This window comes from Rhinolophus sinicus, linkage group LG02 (assembly GCF_036562045.2).
Source record: "Rhinolophus sinicus isolate RSC01 linkage group LG02, ASM3656204v1, whole genome shotgun sequence".
NCBI classification, from domain to species: domain Eukaryota; kingdom Metazoa; phylum Chordata; class Mammalia; order Chiroptera; family Rhinolophidae; genus Rhinolophus; species Rhinolophus sinicus.
Window position 1 is genome coordinate 87,014,649 of NC_133752.1, and position 26,597 is coordinate 87,041,245.

Consider the following 26,597-nt stretch of genomic DNA (forward strand, 5'->3'; position numbering starts at 1 on the left):
GATAATTATTTTGTGAAATTTTATGACAGGCTTGATTTCTGGGTAATATGGAAACTACCATAAAGAGCAAAAATAGAAGAAAATCATATTCTCCCAAACAAGGAAATGGCCACAACTCCAAAGCTTAAATGTAAAATACACCTGTAAAATGCTATGAATTATTGGCCTACATGTAATATGCTGACAGCTAACACATGCCTCTTCAAATAGCAACATTTCCCCCAAATAAGTGTCATGGTCATGAGATGCACAGCCAGCATGTGTTTCATAGAGAGCAGAAACTAAAGGAGAGTGATTGGGACTTGGACGAATTGAGGAATTTTCCACCAGAGACCTTGTTTTGCATTAGAAAACATCAGGAGAAGTGGAGTCTAAGGAAAAGTCATATGGACATGTCATTTTATATTGTCTATAATAGTCTTCTAGCCCAAGGAGACTGCAGGAGACAGGAGAGAAAATGATACTAGAGACCATGATTGCTGGGTCGTAACACAGTGAAACAATAAATTTTTAGAGATTTGGAGTGAGCCAGATTGATTGTTTGAATGTTCAAACTGAATGAAGAAGTGTTTCTAGGGCAAAGAGAATGGCAGATTTTGGTGGGAATGTGTTTGAGGTAATTTCACCAAAGGAAACAGGTAAATGTAGACAAATAATTTCCTCACAATTGCAAGGCCATTAAGGCAATATACTCCCTCTTAATAAGACAGCCAAAGAAGTTACACAAAGTTTTACAAAAATATTTTCTAAGACAATCTAAATAGTTGTAAATAGCAAGTTGTCAGACCTCAGAAGAAAAATAAAAAATTATTGAACTAAAAACCTGGATAGAAGCAAAAGAAATAGTATAAACACAACTGAAAACTCAGCCAGGAATGTAGTATATAGGAAATACAAAATGAAATTAAAAAGAAAAATATATTAAAATTACATAGAGGAATGGATAAATGTGGAATCCAAGACATCCAGCATAAACATCATAGGTGTTTCTTAAGAGGTTGGAACTAATGGAATATGATCTTAATTAAAGATATAACAGAAGAAAACTTTTTTGTGAATCTATGTCAAAAAAACTCCAAAAGACTCTAGTAATGTTGATACAGAACGGCCAGTAGTAGCACATCCGGATAAAGTTACTTGCATTTCAAAAACAGAGGAAAAAATAAGTATATGGAGGCAAAAGAAGCAAACCACGAGGATAGGTTGTCTTCAAACTTCTCCACAGTTTCTTTTAATGTCAAAAGACATTGATTAAGCAATTAAATCCCTCAGATTAACACTCTGAGGGAGAGACAGTATTGCCCAAGAATTCCATATCTGGCCAAGTTGTTCTTTAGGTATGTAGGCAACAGCATATTCTCAATTATAAAATAAATTAGTGAATATAGTACTCAGCACTTGAAAAAATTGATGACAAAAATCTAGTCAATCAAGAAATTACTCAAAGTATTTCAAAATAGCAAACTATGGCTGAAAGGTACTAGTAGAAACCAGTGAGTTCATTTCAATATTAAACTAAAACATAACAATAGAGGAATTAGCATTAGGGGAATCACCTGCATTTTATAGATGTTGCTAATAATGTAATAATAAAACTGACAGAAGTGAAAAACAAAGTCAGTGCAGGGTGGATAAGTGTGCAAATGATATTATCTTCCACATAAATCAATAGATACTGTACACAATGTTATTTTTATTATCTATCCATCCATTTATCTATGTTATCTATCAATCTATCCTCTTTTTTTAGCTATAGGCATAAAGAACTATCAAGAATAATTTACCTGAGCTGTTAATGATTGTTATTTCTGGATAACAGGATTTAGGATCATTTTTATTTTCTTCTTTGTATTTTTCTATACAGTCTGTATGATGAACATGTATCATCTTTACAAAATCAAAGTCCTTCTTCAATACCTTGCACAATCTCATTTTATTTTATATAGTGTATGATGGTTAAGAGTATGATGCTGGAACTGTAATCTGGAATGCCAGTCTCACCACTTACCAACTGTGTGTTTCCATTGGCAAATTATTAAACTACTTTGTTCCTTGGTTACCACATATATAAAATGAGGATAGTAGTGGTACCTATCTCAGTGGGTTATTGTAATGATTAAGTGAATTAATATATTTAAAGTGCTTGATATATGATAAGTGCTAGGTAAATGTTGGCTAGTATTGTTCATGTAGCAGTAGCTTCAATTAATAGCAATTTATAATGATAATACATAAATAGAAAATTAAAATCTGACTAAATACTATTTGTATTCACCTACAGATGAGTCCCTTTATTTTGTTTATCTTATACTAAGTTAATCATGATATTTAATTTGCTATATATTGAGAGCAAGGGGGCCCTAAATGGCGAATAACTCTCACCTTCAATCAAGGATCTTCAAGGGTATTGTATAGACATGGGAATAGGCAATTTTAGTTCAGACCTTTGTGCATTATGCTAATACATTTGGCTTTTGTTTTAAAGTTGGTTGAAGATTATTGAGGGGTTTTAAGCATTACTTGAAACAAACTTGTTAGGGGATTATTGTAGGCCAGATATGAAGGTGGCTTAAACTAAGCCAGTGGAATATAATGTAATAAATAATAAAGAAATTGACTCATTAAGAGATATAAAGGGAGAGAACGAACCAGACTAGGTGAGTGATTGAACATGAGTTATAAAGAAGAAGGGGGAGCCAGGAATGCTATTTAGTTTTGCAACTTAGGTAACTAGATAGATGGTGGTATCTTACTGATACAGGGAATATAGGTGGAGGACTGGTGAAGGAAAATGAACTTCAAGAGAGGGGGAACAAAGTCAATTTGTTCATCATTGTATGTTCAATGCCTAATCCACTCCCTGGCTCAGGGTACGCACCCAACACACATTTATTGTGCAATGAATGAATGATGAATTTATTTACGGTTAGGTAGACATTACAATTCCTATGGGAAATCCAAGTGATGATGTCAACTGGTCAATTAGATATTTATGTCTAAAACTTATGATAGACATGGGTTGGTTATAGAGTATTATTGAATATTTGGTAACCAAAGTCATGAATATATGTGAAAGATTGTGAGGGAGAGAAAGCAAAGTGAAAAGAGAAGGACAAAAATAGTACCCTATTGAACCCAATCTTTTAAGGAGAATAAAAGGACAAAAGAAGAAGTACCTATAAAGAAACTGAGAAGGATGAGCCAGAAAATTGTGAGGGGAAACTTCTAGAAGAAATATTTGAAAAATGTTGGGGGAGAGACTGTTTAAAGGAGAGAAAGTACTCAATAATTTCAAATTCTATGACAAGGCCTCATTAAGATGAAGGCTAAACTGGTCTTTCTTGTGCAACAAGGAGGTTGATGAATCCTTTTGTACTTGTAAATATGGTTTTCCCACAAATGCTTTTTTATGAATGCACTAGGCAGTTTCAGAAAACAGTATTTTAAGTTTGGTAAGAATCCAAACAGCATTACTCTTGGCATCATATTTCAGACGTGGCTATTATTGCTGGATTTGTAGGATTTATTGCATCTTTGAGCTTTAAGTTAAATGGTAAGGAAACGACAAACAAATAACTCCCCCTTGTGTAAATCTTATGTAATTCATAGGTTAAGAACTTGTTTTAATGACTAGAAGTTTTATGTTTTAATGATTTGTCTGCGGCTGTAGCTAAAACTTAGATCACGTATCAGGTTAAACATATACTCATAGCACATTTTTACTAACTTTGTGCAATGGAATGCATAAGCAATACTCTTCCCTTGTAGATTTTTCTGTAAGAATAAGAAAAATCTTAATAGTAACAGTTTGACTACTGAATCAAAAGTGATTTTTAAGAAACTAATGATTTCGTAAAACTCTATTGACCTTTTTAGTATTTCTGACTACTGCTTTTAAAAACTCGGTATGTTATTTCATATGAATTTTGCCCTTACCTGGGATCTAAAATGGAACAGATATCCTGACATAGTTTATGAAAACTTAGATTTAATTATGCTGAATTTTCCTTGGTGACTTTTAATGTCTCTTTGATATGATACAGAATTAATATGGAGATAATTTGGCCTTCCAGTATGTTAAATCGTACCTATATTACAAAAAAACTATTACTATTTGTATTTTGGGTAATGTAATTTTCTAATACAATACTATAAAATTTCAAACAACTATAAACTATTGAAGCTGAAATTTTAAGAAATGTCTATGATTTATTTTCCACACCTCGTGATATTTACTTCCATTTTTAAAAATCTTTTCAACTTCCATTTTGAAATAGCATTAGATTTACAGAAAAGTTGCAAAAACAGAGAGTGCAGAGTACACAGAGTTCCCCTATACCCTCACCCAGCTTCCCTTAATGTCCTGCCTACATAACCAGAGTGAGATTACAGAAACTTTTCGTTTGTTCAAGTCCATTTTTTTTGCTTTGAAGAGTGTTTTGAAGTTTTCTTCATGTGGATTTTGTACATTTTTGTTCAGTTCATACCTAAGTATTTAATCTTTCTTGTTGGTAGTGTTAATTTTTTTTTCTGCCTTTATGTCCTTCAACTGATTATCTTTATGAACATTGAATATTGTATGTTGATTCTATATGCTACTGCCTTATAGAATTCTCTTACTATTCGAGTTCACTTTGTTGTTAATTCTCTAGCACAGTGGTTGACAAACTATAGCCCATGGGCCAAATCCTGTTTTTGTAAATGAAGTTTTATTGGAACATAGTCACACATTCATTTATATGTTGTCTTTGGCTGCTGTAATGTTACAGTGACAGAGCCGAGTAGTTACGACAGAAACTGAATGACCCACAAACACTAAAATACTACCTATTCCTTTACAGAAACATTTGCTGACTCTGTTCTAAGATATTCCAGAGAAAGTTTTACTTCTTTACAAATTCTTATATTTTAAATTGATTTCTCTTGTCTAATTTTATTAGCTAATTCCCTAGTACGATGTTGAATAGTAATGGAGAGATAGTGAGCTTCTTTGCCTTGTTCCTGATTTTAGTAGAAATGCTCCTAGTATTTCTCTGTTAAGTAAAATAATGTCTTGAGGACTAAAGTATATATTAAAAAACTCATTAAAAAATTCAGTTCCTATTTTTAAAGTGTATTTTTCTTTTAGAGACACTATTTTTAAAGTGTTTTTTCAGAAATTGGTATTGAATTTTGTCAAAGGCTTTTTAAGCATTTATGGAGATTACACTCCATTATGATTTTTCCCTTACTATCATTTTGCCTTAATATCATTAATATGGTAAATAATATTAATGGGTTTCCAAACATTGAACCAATCTTTCATTCTGGGAATGTTTCCCTTGGTCAAGATGTATTACTTTCTTAATGTGGTGTAGGATTCCATTTGCTAATATTTTATTTAGTATTTTTTGATGATATCCATGAGAGTGATATTTGTCTATAGTTTTTTTTTTTGTTTGTTTTTCGTATCTTTATCAAATCTAGGTATTTATGTTATACCTGCTTCACTAAAGGAATTAGGAAATACTCTTTCATTTCAGTACTCTGCAGTAATTTATTGAGCAATGGGACCACCTAGGCTTTAAAGGTTGGGTAGAAGTCTACTATGCAATCAGATGGGTCTAGTATATATGTGTGTGTTTATTAGTTCTTTATTAGCTTTCTCTTGTTCCTCTATGGAAACTGGTCTATTTATGCTTTCTACTATAATGGGGTCAGTTTTGACAATCTGCATTTCCTTATAACATGATCAATTTCACTTAGTTTACCAAATTTATTTGAATAGTGGTCTACAAAGTAATGGCTTACGATTTTTAAATTGCCTTTTTCCAATGGTTATTTCCCATAGTCATTTTTTATTTTTGTGTATGTGAGCTTTCTTTTGATTTCTTTCTTGATCAAGTTATCTAGTATAGTAGTTTCTCTATTTGGTTTTCTGAAAAACAAAGAGCATTTTTTATTAATTTGGTGTACTGTTCTATTCTCTACCTCATAAATTTATATTATCTTCATTAATTACTTGTTGCTTTCTTTTGGTTTATTTTACAACTATTTTTTGTATTATTTGTATTATTTGTATTTGTATTATTTTAAAAAATAATAATAAAAGTAGTTTGTGCTATGAGTTTTACTTTGACAATGCTTTAAATATCCCCTGTAGATTCTGATAAATAGTACTTTCTTTATCATTATTTTTAAAGAAATTCTTTTCAATTTGTATTTCCCCTTTAGCCCAGGACTTGTTTAGTAGATTTTCTTTTAAATTCCACACAAAAATATCCATTTTTATTGTTGTTAGGTATTTCTCACTGTACCATAGTTTTGTCAGAGTGTATTGATTGTATTTTTTTCCTACTTTTTATGGAACTTGTTGATATTTTCTTTATGATCTAATATAAGATGAAGTTTTGTAAAGCAGATATAGATGCTTCGATGAAGATGTAGTCCCTGTCAACACTGTAAAGTTTGATGTGTATTCTTAAAATCTACTTTATTATGTTACTTATCTCACTCTGTTTTTCTACACTTGCTCTTCTACTGAAAATGGTTTATTAAAATCTCATTAGTGTGCTTCTATCTGTCTTTTTACATCTCAATTAGTTTTTGCTTCTTAAAGTTTGATGCTTTGTTCTTTGGTACATAAGTATTTCTAATCATTGTAAATTGTAGCTTTTAATATTCCAAGTGCTATTTTTTTTTCACTTTTAATGAGTTTTGGCTTGATTTCTACTTTGTCTAACATCAGGATCTTTACCCCTGCTTTCTTATTTTTTCCATTTTTCTGGAATATCTTGGTCTACTCTTTATTTTTACTCTTTTGAATCATTTTGTTTTAGATGTGCCCTTTTATACGGTGTATAGATGGGTCTTACTTTGTAAGTCAAATTAAAAATACTTTTAATAGGTGAGTTAAGCCGTTCACATTTATTGATATGACTGGTATGTTTAGTCTCAAAAATGTCATATTTTATAAATATTTATATTTTGTTATATTTGCTGTTTCTTTATAAGATTTATAGTTTTTGCTCTTTTATTTTTTGTTATTTAGAAAGGTTTGCATTTTTGTTCTAGTTGTTATCTTTGTAGCTATTAATTTTTCTAATACCTTTATTCTCCTTTTTCTTATTTAATCATTTGCTATTTAGTTTCTCAGTTTTTACTTGCATTTTTAAAAAATTTATTGGGGTGACAATTGTTAGTAAAATTATATAGATTTCAGGTGTACAATTCTGTATTACATCATCTATAAATCCCATTGTGTGTTCACCACCCAGAATTAGTTCTCCTTCCATCACCATATATTTGATCCCCCTTACCCTCATCTCCCACTTCCCACCCCCCTTACCCTCTGGTAATCACTAAACTATTGTCTGTGTCTACGAGTTTTTGTTTCTCATTTGTTTGTCTTGTTATTTTTTTGTTGTTTTTGGTTTATATACCACATATCAGTGAAATCATATGGTTCTCTGCTTTTTCTGTCTGACTTATTTCGCTTAGCATTATACTCTCAAGATCCATCCATGTTGTCACAAATGTTCCTATATCATCTTTTCTTACTGCCGAATAGTATTCCATTGTGTATATATACCACAACTTCTTTATCCATTCCTCTATCGAGGGACATTTTGGTTGCATTTTTACACTCCCACCTGTCATCTATACAGTAACTATACAGTAAGCAGTGGGCTTATTCTGTTTTTCTCTTTCCCTCTTTCTTTTCCTCCCGTTTTTAAGTGCATTATTTCTACTTTGTCATAACATATAACATTTGAACATTTTTATTCTACCCTCAACCCTGCCCTGTTTTAACCTTAGACCAGCCATTATGCATGTACATGCATGTTAAAATGCTCATCATCAGTTTTGTGCCAACGTTTTACAGTCATATTTCAATTTGGAGCTTTTATTTTGGAGCCTATCCTGTAAAAGAATCATCAAGAAGGGCTCATGGGTGCAGAATTCCCTAAGTTCTTATATGTTGAAAGCATTTTTCTATTTTTCCAGCTTTATAGAGGCACGATTAACAAACAATAATGTATATTTAAGATGTACAATGTGATGTTTTGATATAGATATACCTTACATAATGATTATCACAGTCAAGCTATTTAACAAATCCATCACCTCACATAGTTACTATTTTTTTGTGTATATGTTGTGAAAACACTTATTATCTACTCTTGGCAAATTTCAAGTATACAGTACATTATTATTAATATAGTTTCCATGCAGAACAGTAGGTCTCTAGAGCTTATTCATCTTGAGACTGAAAGTTTGTACCCTTTAACCAGTATCTCCTGAGTTCCTCCACCTTTCATCCCCTGGCAACCACCATTCTGCTCTGTTTCTCGAAGTTCAACATGTTAGATTTCACATGTAACTGATACCATGCAATATCTTTCTGTTTTATTTCACTTAGCGTAATGTTCCAAGTTGATACACATTGTCACAAATGGCAGGATTTCTTTGTTTTAAAATTGAATAATATTCCATTGTATATATGAACCATAACTTCTTTATCCATTCGTCTGTTAATGGGTACTTAGATTGTTTCCATATCTTGGCTATTATGAATAACACTACAGTAAACATGGAATGAAGATATCTCTTTGAGAGACTAATTTCATTTCCTTTGGATAGATACCCATAAGTAGGGTTGCTGGTTCATAAGGTAGTTCTATTTTTAATTTTTGAGGAACCTCCATACTATTTTCCATAATAAATACCAGTTTACATTATGTAACAGAATGCAAGGGTTCCTTTTTCTCCAAATCCTCGCCAACATTGATCTTTTTCTTGTCTTTTTGATAATAGCCATTCTAATAAGGAATGAGGTGACACCTTGTTGTGGATTTGATTTGCATTTCCCTGATGATTAGTATTGTTGAACACTTTTTTATATACCTGTTGACTATTTGTATATCTTCTTTGGAAAAATGTCTTTTCAGTTCCTTCCCATTTTTTAATTTAGTGTTTTTTTTGTGTTGTTGTTTTTTTGGCGGGGAGATGGAGTTGTATGAATTCCTTATATATTTTAAATATTAGCTAGCTCCTTGTCAGAAATATGGTTTGCAAATATTTTCTCCCATTCCGTAGATTGCCTCTTCATTTTGTTGATGGTTTTCTTTGCTATGCAGAAGCACATACGGCTATCCAGTGAAGCTATTTTTCTACAAATAGTCAGAGGAGAGCCTTGTTAGACATAAAATCCTCGGTTCCCACTTTCTTCCATTGAATTAAAAAAAAAGGCTGCTTCACTGTTGCCTTGTTTCATACCTTTTTTTTTTTAAGTGTGATGCTAGTCCAATTCTTTTGTCTTTGTATGTTATTTGATCTTTTTGTCCAGAGGCCTTGAGGATTTTTTCTTTATTTCTATATCCTAATACTTTTCCTAGGTTTGTCTCAGAGTTGATTGCTAATTATTTGTTTAACCTGAATTATAGTTCATACAGGAAAGACAAGACAAATGCTTTTGTTTTCCTTTTGAAAAAATTCCATTTTCAAATATATGAATTGTCAGGAACCCTAGCAACTTCAATAGTGATAATAAGGACTGTTTTCTGGATTTGCTATGAACTCGTGAATCTTCATGATTTACTTTAGTCTCTATTTTCCTTTTATACAAAATACCTGGCATACATGATTCAAAACATGCTAACATCCTAATGTCTTAAATTTTTCATTATTTTAAAATAACCTTAAGATCAGTTTTGAAATGTAAGTGCCTGACTATAAAAGAGTAAATTTCATGTTCATTAGAAGACAATCGAGAAAAAAGTGTTTCTTGATAGTCTGTAAATACCTAGGATTCTAAGAAATTTTACATAAGAGTTTACCTAAATAATATACTAATTACCTACAATGTATCCTATAAAATATTTTCCTTCCACACATTGTAAACTAAACATTGGCTGAACTGATTGTTACATGGTCTACTGTTATGTGAGCATGTAATGAAAGACTCTTTTATAAAACATATACACAGGGATAGAATTAAAACTTACCATGGAATCTGTAACTCTGAATTTCCTGTCTTCTGTGGTTTAAACATAATTATGTTGCATTTACATAGTGTTTTTTTTTTTAAATTTTTACATTGGGTTTATTTGTTCTTTTTAAAAAGGGGGAAAAAGGAAAACTATGCTTTTTTGTATACAGAAGAGATTTAATCTCTTTGTGGCTGCCCAGATAGTTCCTTTACCACAGAACCACCAGTCTTTGTGAACTTATGGGGTTTATACAACACATAAAATAAAATATATACTTTACATGTTTGTATCAGTCAGAACATTTTTCCTTCCTTTCACATTTTCTTTCTTGTTATTTGTTTTTCATCTCCATACTTTTTAAAGCATATGGATTTAACTGAGATACCAAAATGCCAAATGAAAAGTAATTATGTGAATCATTTAATCTTCTGAATCCTAGTTTTCTCATTTTAAAACAAGCTCTAGGCTCTAGGGACTTTTAATTTGAGGATTATGTGGGTTTTATTTCTCCACATTATATATCTCATCTAGCCAGTTGTGATGTGGGTTTAGTTCAATAGCTGAATAATTGGGCTGTTCAGTACTATTTGCTGTGAGAGACTCTATGTGTGTGTTCACAATGAAATTTAAAAACATTTTCAAAACTTTCAATTAGTGAAATACAACATGCATGAAGTGCAAATTAATAAATTATTAGAAAGGGAAGACTCACGTAACTGCCACCCAAGCCAAGAAGGAGAATATTGTTATCACCCAAAAAACTCCCTGTCAGCCCCTCCTTATCAGCCCACCTAATGCCACCTCTCTTCACTCTGAAGAGTATCTTGCTTTATTTTTATGATTTTATACCTGACAATGCATCTATATATATATATAGATGCATATATATATATATATATATATATATATATATATATATATATATATAGTTTAGTTTGTTTCTATTTGTAAACAAATGGAAGCAGATAGTATGTGTTGAATTTTGTCCGCCTTTTTTTGTTCAAAATTCTAGGTCACTTGTTCAGTCTGATACATTTTAACAATTGTATGCATTCATATAACCACCAATCAAAAGAAGATATAAAACATTTCCTTCCTTCAAGAAAGATTATCATGTTATTAATTGAATCAATCCCCACTCCCACCCTAAGCGACCACCGCCTGATTTCCATCACTGTAGATTAGTTTTGCCTATTTTGGGAGTGGAATTCTGAGTCGTAAGGTGGAAGTTTAACTTTATATTAGGAAATTTCCAAATAGTATGGGGTCTGACAATTAAGTTCACAAACTCATCCTAGAAAAAGCTACATTCCTTATTGCTGAATATCACTATGGTCACCTTCGAAGTACTCCCCTTGGGAAGCTATGCATCTGACGCCAGCACCTAGTCCACCCTTCAAAGCAATTTTGGAACTCTTTCTGGAGTGGCCATGAGATCTGTCATCATATTACACTTGATGTCCTGAATATCATCAAAATGTCTTCCTTTCAATATTTCCTTTATCTTCGGGTAAAGAAAGAAGTTATTGGGGGCCAGATCAGGTGAGTAAGGAGGGCGTTAGAATACAGTTATTTGTTTACTGGCTAAAAACTCCCTCACAGACAGTGCCGTGTGAGCTGGTGCATTGTTGTGATGCAAGAGCCATGAATCATTGGTGAAAAGTTCAGGTTGTCTAACTTTTTCATGCAGCCTTTTCAGCACTTCCAGATAGTAAACTTAGTTAACTGTTTGTCTCGTTGGTACAACTTCAAATTGAATAATCCCTCTGGTATCAAAAAAACGTTAGCAGCATTGGTGCAAACCAAAATCAACTAGATTGTCTTTTCTATCTGTGCTGGTACTACGATGCCCATACACACTCAAGTGAGGCTGTATGCCTGGATAAAAATCAGAATTTTTTGGTTCAATAATTTATAGTATATTTCTGGTATATATTTGTAAGTTTATAGTATTCTCTACATAAATTTTGACTTAGTCTAATTACTGGATATAGATAGAATCATAGATTAATCTAAGGTTATTTGCACGTTTATCAACCTCTGGAACGAAACTACTATTAATTGAGTATCTCCTTGTTATTATATATCTCACTAGATGATAGTTATTAATATCCTGATTTTAATAGATGAAGAAACTCGAGCTTCAGGAAATTACGTATTAGCCCAATATCATGGTATTAAATAGTAGCCCTGGGATTTGAATACGTGGATATTGAATTGTCTAGTCTGTGCTCTTTCAATAATACCAAGTTACACACTTAGGCAGGTGCTGACTACTCTTAGATTGATTCCTATGTCTGTTTTGTTATTTTGAAGAGTACTCAATCACAGTCAGAAAACCCCAAAATCCAGGTAAAAATGTAAATTTATCCAATAATAATTTTAAATGTCTAATTATTTAGGGAGTTTATTTTACTACTACAAATATTTAAAGATGTTTATTGTTGCATCAGACCATTTTTACAAAATTATTCTTCTACATCCAGAAGGGATAGGTGTCCTATTGTGGTGACCATAAACATTAACATTTCTGTTGGTGCAGTTTGCTTCTATTTTATTTATTTATTTGTTTGTTTGTTTATTTATTTTTATTAGTTTCAGACGTACAAAACAATGTAATAGCTGGACATTTGTCATTTATATCCCTCACAAAATGGTAACCCCCCCACCCCAATCTACCTCTGACATTGCATACAGCCATTACATATCCAGTCTCTATTCCTTCCTAATGCTGTACTCCCCTTTTTGTGACTACATATATATACATATATACATATACATATACATATACATATACATATACATATACATATACATATACATATATATATATATATATATATATATATATATATATATATATATAATTATATCTGATATTCATTATTGTTCAGCTTCAGCTTCAGGTGTACAGTGCAGTGATCAGGCATCTACATCATCCCTGAGGTGGTCTCCCTAATAAGACAAGTGTCCATCGGATACCCTATAACATCTTTACAACATTATTGATTATATTCCCCAAATTGGCTTTTGTATCCCCTTGGCAATCTTGTGGTTACCGATTGTGCTTTCTAATCCCCTCACCTTCTCCCTCATCCCCAACCCCCCTGTTGCCTCTATTTTAGATGAACTTTCCCTCACATGCCTTCAATGCGCTCATCAAAATCATGTGCATTTTTTCCATAGAAGAGAGGATAAGTTATGTTTTGTTTATACAACCAACACTTTATACAGAGTTGGTTAGGCCACTCTGCCTGTTTTCTCGTTGTATAGAAAAAGTGTTGGAGTAGATAGCTGTAGGCTCCAACACTAATATTTGATGAATGTAAGGATGACTGACTAACTTTCATTTAATGTGTATTGATAATGACTAGTTCTTCTGCCAGGGACAGCACACCCCTTCCCCGTAGCCCCATGGCTGGCTTTCTGTTTCATTGACACCATCTCCTTGCACCCTCCACCTCAATCCTACCACTCTCTATTCCCCTACTCTGTTTCATTTTTCTCCAGTCCGTTTTCAACATTATAGATAATAAGATTCCTTTTCAACATTTTATATATAGCCTTCTCTTTTATTTTATGTCTTTTCCCAAAAGAATATTAGCTACATGAGAGCAGGGATTTCTGTTTGCTTTCATGATGGAAAAAAATCCCCAGTGCCTCAAAAATCACCTGGCACTTCATAGGCACTTTCTTCATATTTACTGTAAGAATGAATAGTTTTCTGAGAAAAAGCTTCCAGAGCTGTTCTTATCATATTGCTCACCCAATTATAAGATCATCATCCTACTTAACCAAGGCCAAGGAATTCTGGAACCTACCTTTCCAGAGGCTGTCACATTCATATATGTTTTCTGAAGTTGGTCTCCCACAGCTTCTTTAAAATAATATGTAGAGATATAAAAAGCTTGAGAATTTTTATAAAAAAATCTTGTTTAATCATAGCTTTTTACAGGGATGATCATTGAATTCTGACACCCATTTATGTTTCCATTTTTACTGAATTGCCTACTTGGTTTCAAAACCTATAGATTTCAGTTGCATCCTTTAATGTGGTTTAAGAACATTATATTCTTTTGGCTAACCACATTTAGTTGGAGCCGTTGTTGGACAACAGCATTTATTAGGGCAATTTTCGGCAAACATTATGAAATTCTTAGAAATCATGCAAAATTATGGTTTCAAAGTAGATGTATTGGCATTGCCAGAAAGAAATGCTACAGCCTCAGCCACGCCCACTGTGTGGCACCAACGCTTCACATTTGTTCACGTATGTGGCCTCTATGGGCAGACAGGCCAGCCAGATGTCTTAACAATCCTGGCAAATGTTAATAAAAGAAACAGGGAAACATAAGCACTGCATCTTTTATTGTTTTTTTTAATAGAATATATGTATTCATCTTTCTAGAATGGTTATTCTGCCAGCCACACAGTTTGATTTCTATGATAAAGTTGAAGATTTTGAAAACAATTTAGATTTGTTTTTATAATGTCAAAAAATTACTGTTAAATTCAGTCAATAATAAAAAGGGGAAGAGCTAACAAAGTGCGGGAAATGAATTCAGAACAAGATGCAATTCAAAATAAAAAACAATGCAAAAGGAGATAGACCCATTGGGAATAGACCATGGTATAAATTAATACCACATATTAGCCCATCATTGTATATGCAAAAAACAATAAAGTTATACAGATTCTGTAAAAATGCACTTTCAACTTAGAGATGACTTCAAATGAGAACGTACTCTACTGGTTGTATTTAGAACTTGAATATGTATTTTGTAAGTATGATGTTTAAAATTAATGTATTTGTGTTCGGAGAGAATTTTGATTGATTGGGAAAGGAGACTATCTTGTTTGGGGCCCATCTAACCAATATTCACTGGCGGCAGTCGCATGCTGTAAGCATAATGGGCAATATGTGGTTCCTGCTCTTAAGGAGATTACACAGTAATTGGGGACATAAAACATATATCCGTATACACATGACCACAACAAGGCAAAGCAATGTGTTACGAATGCCAGGAAAGGGGACAGCAAAACTCAAAAGAAGCTCAAAGGAGGATTTGTGAGAGAGGCTTTGTTTTTAAAACAGTGACCTTAAAAGATGGATTATCATAGCAAAAGATGGAGATCTCATGGGCAATGGCTTATAGTTGGGAGAGTTTCTGTGGCTTGTGAGTAAAGCATTGTCTCCCCTTTGTGTTCACAGGGAACCCCATGCACACATCTATTGTGGCATTTATTATAAGAGATTATAACAGTCTCTTTATCTCCCTCACTAGTCTGTAGTTTCCTGAAAGACCATTAAAATCCCTATTACTTGCAATTCTGTATTTGTGAATTTGCATCCCTGCTCAAATTTATTTGTAACTTCAAAATCAATACTTACAGCACTTTTGTGGTCATTGCAGATATGTGCAAAGCAGCGAAAAATTTGAGTCCCCTGATGCACGTTCCCAGCTGAGGTCAAACAAGGCCACTCTCTGCCTTCTTTTTTCAGCTCATACTGTAAACAAGTGTCCTTTTCACAGACTATTCAGTGCCATGTTTTTCGCATTTTTGTGCTTTCAGCTGGTGATTTTACTGTTTAAAATAGCTCCTACGCAGAGTGCTGCAGTGTTTTCTAGTTTATTGTTCTAAGCACAGGAAGACAGTGATGCACCTGACAAGAGAAACGAGGTGTTTGATAAGCTTCATACTGCTGTTGGCCAGGGGTTCAATATTAATGAATCAACCATATACATTAAATCAGTTTCCTTTAGACAGAAACACACATAAAACAAGGTTATACTCATATATTGATCAGTTGATGAAAATGTTCTGACCAGAGGCTCTCAGGAACAAAATTTTGTATTTCCCCTAGGAGCAGTGGTTCAATATTTACTAATTCACTGTTTGCAGTAACTCTATAGAACATAGCTATGCCGAGTAATGAAAATTGACTGTATCTGTTATTTCTGTATGCTTAGCACTTAGTGGTTAGTAGACAGCCAAAGAGTTTTATGAGCAAATACCTTCATATAGAGAATTGGGCGGAATAAACCGGCTCATTAGAAATGTTCAATACTGAGTTCAGGAATTGGAGTTTTCATGCAATGCAGACAGTGGGAACCTGTTGGAGGCTTTCTCCTGGGGGGGAACTTTCTGTGTGATTGAATGTGCTAGGTGATGTGATGAACAGAATGAATGAATAACCCTGGGCTCCTGCTCTCAAGGAGTTACTGGATAAGCTCCAAATGTCCTTTAGGAAGATGAATTCCACAGGGGTTTATAGGATGGATTGGGACTGAAAGAAACTGAACACACAAAACTAAGATTTGTAGCTACTGCAGCAATCCTGATATAAGGTGGTAAAGACCAGGGTTAGGGTGCTGCAGGGGGAACAGAAGAGTAGGGAGCAAACCCTCCAGTTATTGTGAAATAAACATCAGCAGACAATGACTTGACACATAGGATGAGGGAGATGGAAGTAAAGGGACAACATTCAAATCCGAAGTTTCCTACCACTGACTTTGTTAGCTCCTATATTTGTAAATGTTTTTCGAAAGTATTTGCCTCCTGTAAGGTTATTACTCTGTAATGTGCTGTGTTATTTTACAACACCAGTAATGGAATCAAAATCCTCATCCTTCGTAACTAAGCAGCTGATGAATTGCCTCAGGTTTGGGGTGAGGGTTGAGGACAATAGATCTAGTTTTACAATTAATAGTGAATTTTCATAGTTAATTATGAAATTTTGCGTGGGGGGTGGCGTCTAGAATTGTAATACATTTTGTTTTAAACTGAAAATATGTGCCATCTGAGTGGCTTCCACTCTAATGGGAAGTTATGTCCAGCATTGTACAAATATTACTAATGCAAATTTTGCTGCTACATTGCAAGTGGGTAAGACAAACCTATCCTTCATTGAGAAATTATGTGTGAAGAAATACAGAGACCCAGGCAGCAGCATCAGTTCCGTTTTCAGTGGCATGTGGAAAGCAGTAAGATTTGTAAAGTAAATTCTTCATTGTGAAGTGTTCAGTATCTTTCTTTACCGTTTCCATAAATTGATAAATAAAACTTTGTTTTCTCTTAGCATGATATTGACAGAAAACTTTAGGTTTGGAAAGCTATTTAGTTAACTTTGGATTAAAATGCTTTCTCAATATACTTTTTTCTTATTAAAAGTCATTTTTAAAAGAAACAGTTTATATCTTACTATATGCTATTTACATTATCAATTGTTTCATACGGTTATGTGAAAACGACATCCTACTTGGAACCTTTGGAATAGTACTTTTTTCCCCTGGCAAATTCATTTCAGATAATCAAGAAATGTAGATGTTTTTATGTTGATTTTCAAAAAAGAATTTGAATGGCATTTTAAACTAGCAGTATTTATTCTGTCTGTGGCTAAATACTGCATGTGTTTAATGCAATTTGAGATTAAAAATCAAAGGAATTTTCATGTTCTTTATCTTTTTTCATCTGCTTTGAATTTAACATATCTTTCTGAACAAAGCCATGTTTGTAAATGATATTAAGTTTTGTTTGGCCTTCTTCTCAACTGCAAGTACTCAGTGGACCTTAATTCGAGGTTCTGCTGCCTGGACTGATTGATATATAAACAAAAGACAGATGGTGTAGAGATGTCTCTGATGATAATTCATTTTTCAGCTAGTCATGAAGATATTTTGATTGCACAGTGTTTAAGTAATTATAAAATAGTCTGCAATGTTAGTCTCGCTGTGAAGGGAGCACATGGAAAACAAGTTATGTGTTATTCGTGCCCAACAAAGGATGCTCTGTGGTGTAATGATTTTAATTCCTAATGCTAGATTAGGACTGGAGGAGTTTAAAATATGTCATACAGTAAGGTAAGTCAATTAAACACAAACCAAATAAAAAAGGTAACTGCACAGTTTTGAGGCATAAATATTTGTTTTGGGAAGTATTTAGATGTTACTATATGAAAGAAACCAGTATTTGTACATTTAGGTAACAGTCTGTACAGCTAATTAAAAATTACATGGCTTGACTTTAAGTTTATGTGAATTGTAATTATCATGGAGCTTGCTTTCTGTGTCATGAATTTAAAACTGAAATCAGAGCACTCACAATTCAACAGCATATTATATCCCTGCTGTTGTTAAGCTTTGGGGAGGGAAAAAAAAACCCCAGCAAAATGTCAAAAGGAGAAAAAATAATTAGAATTTTGTGAATAGATAGGCCATTTAAATTTTCATTTTCATGTACTAATTACAGTGTATACCTCTATTTTTGGTTTCACGATAGGATAATTGATCACTTAGATGGAGTTCGTTTGTTGTGGTCTCTGCTGAAAAATCCTCACCCAGACGTGAAGGCCAGTGCAGCTTGGGCCCTCTGTCCCTGTATCCAAAACGCTAAGGTAATAGACTGCAGATCAATCAATTCTAGAATCTCTAACATATTGAATAATGTTACAACAGGTCACTAATTACTTTTGACTTATTTTTGGTTATATTTATCTGGTGGAAAAGAGTGCTTAATATTTGTATCAATATAATTTTTGAGCAGTGCCTTTTCCTGGTCAGTTTTTAAATGCCACATGAAATTAGGCTAAGATGGCAGTGCTTATTACCAAGTTCTACCTGATTGAAACAAGTACCCCCGGTAAATCAAGGTGAAGAGAGGTGGACCGTTTTCATATTTTGGGTGATAAGAAAATTGTCTGCATTTATCGGCTAGTTTCAGAACCACAAGACTGCTTCTGTCTTATTTACAGCCTTAAATGCAACATTGAGTGATCACTACATTATTTTGTTACCTTGAAAAAGTCACTTAATTTCACAAATTCCACTTTTCTTATAGATCAATAAAGACTGGATAGAAATCCCATGGATAAAATGTTTTCATGAAAAAAGACTGCACTGGAAAAAGTTTCTGAAGTCTTTTAGCTCTTTATTTGTAAATTTTATTATCTTTAAAGATCTCTCTTCAGCCTGTTTCTGTTATCTTCACTTAAAATATTTTTCTATAGGTTTAGAGGTTTCCCTTTAAGATGCTTGTTGCTATAGATATTTCTCTCTGTTGAATATTTTTATCTAAAGGATTTAATTCCTGTAATAAATTTAACATGACTCTGAATGTCACCTTAAATATTTGTAACTAGAATAATCTTGTGTAAAAAGTGAATTTGATGTATATTAATAGTAGAGGAAACCTACTACAAACTGGTTAATAGAAGCTTTTTTTAACATTTGTTTAAAATTAGTTTTAGGTGTACAAAACAATTTAATAGTTAAACATTTATCATTTATATCCCTCACATAGTGATAACCCCCCTCCCCCCATCTACTACCCCTCTGACATCACACACAGCCATTACATTTCCACTGCCTCTATTCCTAATGCTGTACGCCGCTTCTTGTAACTATATATATATATATATATATATATATATATATATATATATATATATATATATATGTGTGTGTGTATGTGGTGTGTGTGTGTGTGTGTATATATATATATATAAAATTAGTTGACATTCATTATTGTTCAGCTTCAGCTTCAGGTGTATAGTGCAGTGATCAGGCATCTACATCATCCCTGAGGTGGTCTCCCTAATGAGACAAGTGTCCATTGGATACCCTATAAAATCTTTACATTATTGATTACATTCCCCAAATTGACTTTCGTATTCCTTTGGCAATCTTGTGGTTACCGATTGTGCTTTCTAATCCCCTCAACTTCCCCCTTATCCCTACCCCTCTCCCACCTAGCAACCCTCAGTTTTTCCTCTATGTCTCTGAAACTGAGAAACTTTTTTTATAACAACAAAAAATAAAGACACCTCAAATGTCAAACTACAGGAAAATGGACAACAGGATGATAGTATAGTCATACCATATCATAAAATGTAGCGGTGAAAAATAAATGTGCTTAGACTGACCCATGGGGTAATACTATGACCAAAAAGGCTCTTATAAAGAAGAAAATATTCATAGATTAAGAAAGAGTTTTTGGAAATTAAAAATATATTTGGCAAAACAATGAATTTAATAGAAGAGACAAATCCTAGATTGGATATGACTGAGTAATTATCTGGAAGATAAAGTCTAGTAAATTGGAATGTAAAGTAAAAGGAAAATAGGACATGAAAACGCACAGAAAGAGAGCAATTGAAAGGAAGAAATAGTCATTTTTTAAAAAATGGATGGGGTTGGGGAATGTCTGTAAACTGAAGATTTGAAGAAATATTGTAGTCTTCAGATTGAAAAGACAAACTTAGTACCAAACAGGAAAAACAAAGTTATCTACACTAGACACAAATTCAAATTTGATGTTTCCAGAATCTAAAGTAAAGGAAAAACTTATGTAAGAACAAGAATCACACCAGTATTAGACTTAACATTGTTCACAATAAATTCTAAAAGAAAATGGAACAAAGCCTTTACTGTCTTTGGAGGAAAATGTTTTTTATCCTGGAATTCTATATTCTTTAAAACTAGCATTCAACTACTAGTGTAGAGTAAGGACAGAATAAAGACATTTTTCTTTTAGAATTGGCAAGATGCAGGAAGCTTATCCCCCATGACCATGAACCTTTTCTGAAAAAAAACAAACAAAAACAAAACTTTAGAATATTTTCCAATAAAACAGAAGAGTCTAAGGAAAAGAATAACATGAGTTATAGAAACAATAATGAGCAAAAAATCATTAGAATCTGTAGTTAAATATGAATTTGTGTTGTTAACACCTTTCAAATTGTTAAGAAAGAATTTCTTTAAAAGAAATGGCATAAAATAAAATAAAAGCAGATTAATACTATCATAGTAACAATCTGAATCTAAGCTACCAGGTGATTCAAAAAAGGTAGTGGAAGGTAATACGTAAAATCATACTAAAGGTCTTTACATTTCCTGGAGAGGAATGTATAGACACGAGTTAATTGTCAATCATTACTGACAATTAATTTAATTTAAATTTAAATTTTCTGGTCTAGATGGCAGTATAGGTAAACACTGTGCTTGCCTCTTGTCATGACCACACCAAAATTACAACTAAACTACAGAACAACCATCATTGAGAATCACCTAAGTCTAGCTGAACAGAAGTCCTATAACTAAGGACATACAGAAGCCACCTCCAGACTGGTAGGAAGGGTTGAGATGTAGGGTGGAGACGTGGGGCTGAGACAAGAAAAAAAAAATCCAAAAAAAAGTGAGAATAGTTTAAGAGGCCTGTGGGACAACATCAAGTATACCAGCGTCTATATCATAGGGGTACGAGAGGGAGAAGAGAGAGAGCAAGGAATTTAAAACCTATTTGAAGGAATAATGATGAAAAGTTTACCTAACTTGGTGAAGGAAATAGACATACAAGCCCAGGAAGCACAGAGAGTTTCAAACAAGATGAACCCAAACAGGCCCACACCAAGACCTGTTATAATTAAAATGCCAAAGGTTAAAAGCAGAGAGACCATCTTAAAAGCAGCAAGAGAAAAGCAATTAGTTATCTATAAGGGAACTTCCATAAGACAGTCAGCTGATTTCTCAACAGAAACTTTGCAGGCCAGAAGGGATTGGCATGAAATATTGAAAGTGATAAAAAGTAAGGATCTACAACCAAGATGACACTACCCAGCAAAGCTATCATTTAGAATCAAAAGACCAATAAACAGCTTCCCAGACAAGAAAAAGCTAAAGCAGTTCATCAGTACAAAACCAGTATTACAAAAAATGTTAGAGGGACTTCTTGAAGAAGAAAGTGGAGGAGGAGGAGGAGGTGAAGGAGGAGGAGAAAGAGTAGAATAAAAAAAAGATAAAAATTATGAAAATAAAATGGCAATAACTACATATCTGTCAACAGTTACTTCCAATATAAATGAATTAAATGCTCCAATCAAAATACAGGGTGGCTGAATGGATAAGAAAACAAGACCCTTACATATGCTGCCTATAAGAGACTTACTTCAGATTGAAAAGACACACACAGACTAAAAGTAAAGGGATGGAAGAAGATATTTATAAAAATGGAAACAAACAAAAGCTGGAGTATCAATACTTATACCAGACAAAATAGACTTTAAAACAAATGTTATAACAAGAGACAAAGAGGGACCCAGTAATCCCACTTCTGGGTATTTATCCAAAGAAATCCAAAACACTACTTTGAAGGGACATGTGCATCCATACGCTCATTGCAGCATTATTTACAATTGGCTAGATATGGTGGCAACCTATGTGTCTGTCAGAGGATGAATGGATAAAGAAAAGGTGGTACATATATACAATGGAATATTATTTAGCTGTGATAAATAATGACATCTTGCCATATGCAACAACATGGATGGACCTAGAAGGTATTGTGCTGGATGGAGTCAGACAGAAGAAGACAAATGCCCTATTACTTTACTTACATGTGGAATCTAAAGAACAAAACAAATAAGCAAAACAGAAGCAAACTAAGATACAGAGAACTTTTAGACGGTTGCCTGATGAAGAGGGGTTTGGGGAGTGGGTGACAAAGGGGAAGGGATTAAGAAGTACAAATTGGTAGTTACAAAATAGTCATGAGGATGTGACGTACAGCATAGGGAATATGGCCAATAATAAATATGTATGGTGCCAGATAAGTACTATATTTATCAGGTGATCACTTCATAAATTATATAAATGTCTAATCACTATGTTGTACACTTGAAACTAATATAATATTGTATGCCAACTGTAATTGAAAAAATTTTAAAGAAAATATAAATTTAAATATAGAAGTTAATATTATCATTGGTGAGATACCATTTTGTAGAGATAACATTTCTACTTCGTGCTTTTATTTTTTGGAAATTATGTCCTTTATTCTTAGGGACTTCAACTCCAAATCTGTCTATTTGTCTATCACTGGTCTTAGTAGATATACCAATATTTTCATATTCATTATTTCTGCCCAGGATTCCCATCCTGAATAGGCAACTGGTTTCCTAGGTTAGTAACCTAAACAATCACATTCCAACTTTAAACACAGCACAACTTGTTTGTCTTCTAGCCCTTGGCCCCAAGGCCGAGATGAGATCCAAGCCTTCATAGAGAGCCCCTGCTTGTTCCATTTCTCCTGAACCTCACCTGCCCTCTGAATGCTCTCTACTCCCACCTACTTAGTGTCTTTGAATTCTTCTCAAGCTCCCTTCTGATCACTCATGAGTGGAAGCTGGACTCATGAAGAGGAAGTCTCTGCTGGTTCATTCCCAAAAAGATTTTTCTGGATGATTCCTTTATGAAGAAAAACCCCCATTGCTTTTGAAAATACCAGATGTCCTAAAAGTCTTAGTGTTGTTTTCAGATTTGAGAATTTCAAAAATGTAAATGCTACAAACTTTAGAAAATATTATTTGGTGTATCACTGGGTGTGGGGGGGGTATTTTAAAAATGTCCTTGTTTTACATACCATTTGGTGTACCATATGGTGGGGTCCCATTATGTTGACAATGGGGAAGGATATGCATGTGTGTAGGCAGGGTTATATGGGAAATCTCAGTACCTTCTGCTCAGTTGTGCTGTGAAATTAAAACTGCTCTAAAAAATAGTGTATTTTAAAAAAGAATCTTAAACAGTCTTTGGAAAGTTCTATTATTTAACTTTCTTTTAGACTTCTTCAGTTTGAAGTAAAAGAAACTTTGAAGGAAAATTTTAACTTTAATGTTTTGTTTCAGTCAGTGCCATCTTCAGTGAGAGAGATTTCAAAATTAAAACTAAAAAATGTGTTTCAAAATTCACAGAACTAAACAAGTGAAAATGAAATGTATACAATTGAGTTTTCAAATTTTGAAGAATTTATACTTCTGAAGTAATTATAGCATAAAACTACACTAAGACTTTTAGGCCGTGCTATATTTATTTTAGTAAGCTTTAAACAATGTTTTACATTTTATTGATTAATCCTTTTCACACTAAGACAAATTAGTATTTAAGATCTATGAATTATTGATCGAGTTTTTTCAATACTTATACAAAAAATTAATCATAAATCAAAAAATAGAAAACATTTTGGTTTTGTTTGGGTTCAATTTTTAACCTACGACAGGAGTCTGAGGGTTGAATGAGCTTTTCTCTCAGTTTCACCCTTGTTTTATACCCAATGAGATACAACAACTTCTTTATTTCCTTTAGCTGCTTTTAGATAAGTGTGAAAGCCCTAGAATATAAAATGATGCCAGAAAAGACCATGTCAGAGCATTAATAATTAGTAATTGGACTGGGTTTATACTTCATAAGCAGTCACTTAAATTTTCATTTTGCCTTGAAGAGTTTTGTGGCAACACATGAATATAGTAAAATTAAAAGTTAGCAATGACTTAACTTAATCTCTAGGCATAGCAAATAATTTCATTAGTTCAACAACATTCATTTAGCACTAACTGTTGGCCAAATCCCAGGCAGGTACACATTGCATTTTGTATACCCCTCTTTATTTTTGTATCTTAACATAAATGCATAACATGCAATTAAGTTTCCAGTGTTAAAGAGAAACAGAGTGAGCTTAAATGAAACAAAACTCCCATTTCAGCCTTTCTAGAATGTTCTTTCACAAAAAGAGAAAATATGGTTACCTCTGGCCTATTGGTAAAAATTTGAGCATAGTTCCCAAGGATGTGTTTTATAATTGACATTGTGTCATAGGTTAAAGTACAATGTTTTCTTTTCCTTGGTGGTAAGTAAAATAATAGTGCATTTTACAATCAATAGCCTTGTGGATTAGTTGAAATAATATGGGTAAAGATACTTGTAAACATCTGTATACATGGAGGTTATGAATAATTGTAACTCTTTTAGGATCTCATGTATCTTATTTTCCATCACCATCCAAAACGTATCACACTTGATTATATTGAATTTAGCATTTTCAAGTAGCATTTTGTATACTATGTTGTTTTTAGGGGAATTAAAAATGTGTTCTAATAAGATTATCAGTGCTGAGGGAGAGTAGAGGCAGGAACCATTTTTTGAATATGCTGGGTATCCAGCTTGCAGTAAAATAATGGAACCAGAAGAGATCTTGCCAGAAATTTTGACCCATTCTTCCCTCCTCCTCCCCACCCCTCTCCCATTCAGGTTAAGTTAATATGACTCAGCTTTCTAAGAAAAAAAAAATTGCCTTTTATTTTGTAAGGAAGCATTTCCACATTTTTTTACATAAGATGCTTTGCAAGTCATTTTGGACTTATTAACTTATGATTCATAGGATTTGGCATCATTTTGAAATAAATAACTTCTTTGTCTGGGTTTATAGCATTGACAGTAATGCTGCAGAAACCAGCCATTGTCAATTACAGCTAAGAGTGATGCAAATAGGATGAAAGCACAAGCCATGTCTTCAGACAAGTTATTGCTCCTTCAGGGTCCCACCACGTCTGTCAGGCATCATGAAACCTAAGCGCTTGCACTATGTATGTGTCCATGTGGAATGGATATGGTGAAATGTCAACTGTTGGAAACAGATGTTATCCATTTTTTATATTGTTAACAGCATACACATTAGGACACATTTCCAGGTCTATCTATAAGGAAAACGAGATGTGAAAATTACTTGTAGTGAATGTATTGCATCTTTTCTTGTTGGGAAATATTTAAAGCTACCCATCAGTGAATGAGCCAGATGATGAAGTACCAGAATCAAAGACTTGAGTAGAGTTGTGGGATAATTGAGACAAATACACAGTTGTGGTATAAGTTTGCATTGTAATTACTTTATTATTACAAGCATAAAATATAGAATTTAGGATCTTTGTAGTAAAAAGTATTGACATTTTCACCAGCAGACCAGTGTCTCAGTTAGAAAGCTTAAAATTTTCCTTAATTTTGGAAAAAGTCAGTACTTAATAGTGTTTGATAGTTTATCAGTGATAAAGCAAATGTATTAAGTGAAAAAAAAACGTTTTGCCAGTTTAATAATTATTTGTCCGTTCTTTACATGAAAATCAGACTGTGAATTGTGAATCCGTTTTATGGTCTTACATAAAACTTGAAAGAATATCTAAGGAAATAAGCATCTTCAGTTTAAAAAATACTCAATGTCCTTTAGTCTATCAAGAACTAAAGGACAGAAGGTTGAACTAAAATGAACTTATTTCAAAAAATTCACTGCATAGTTTTCTAAGTAGTTTTATTTAAAAGTGTACTATTTAAAGCGTTTTCTGGGTTAGGCTTAAGGAAAGTTTGTGTTGTTACTTTTCAGTTAAGATTGCTAAAACAAAGACAGAGATCCTAAGATTTGACCTCTGCAGTGATGTTATTTAGTAAATTTCATGAGCTTCAAGTCACCTTGCAGACAAATAAGTGCTTTGTGAAAAGTATGAGAGATTTATAAATGGAAGTGAAAAGCTGTCCCCTTCAAGCTGAATGATCAAACACATTTTTGGAGAAAAACAGAGGTTGAACAGGTGTTCAGTATTATGAACTTGTGATGTAAAGAATGCAACAACTGAATCTGGCAAAAATCCATGTAGTATTAAATTCTTTGTTCTTAAGAAGCATAACTCTATGCTACAGAAAGTCAACTCAAATTTGGGCTCTATGAACAACAAGATATTGAAAACTGCAGTAAGTCATATAAAGAACGGTGTGTATAATTGTGTTACATCACTTACAATCATTTTCA

At 33.1% G+C, this 26,597-nt stretch overlaps 1 protein-coding gene across 3 annotated transcripts in view; it reads left to right on the forward strand.

Moving 5' to 3' along the window:
* Positions 1–26,597, forward strand: part of ODAD2 (outer dynein arm docking complex subunit 2) — a 164,057-nt gene that overhangs the window by 72,730 nt on the left and 64,730 nt on the right. For all 3 annotated transcript variants that reach the window (XM_074324752.1, XM_019731479.2, XM_019731480.2), the window contains one exon: positions 18,252–18,366. In XM_074324752.1, the coding sequence (XP_074180853.1) occupies positions 18,252–18,366 (115 nt within the window). The remainder of the gene's footprint in view (positions 1–18,251; positions 18,367–26,597) is intronic.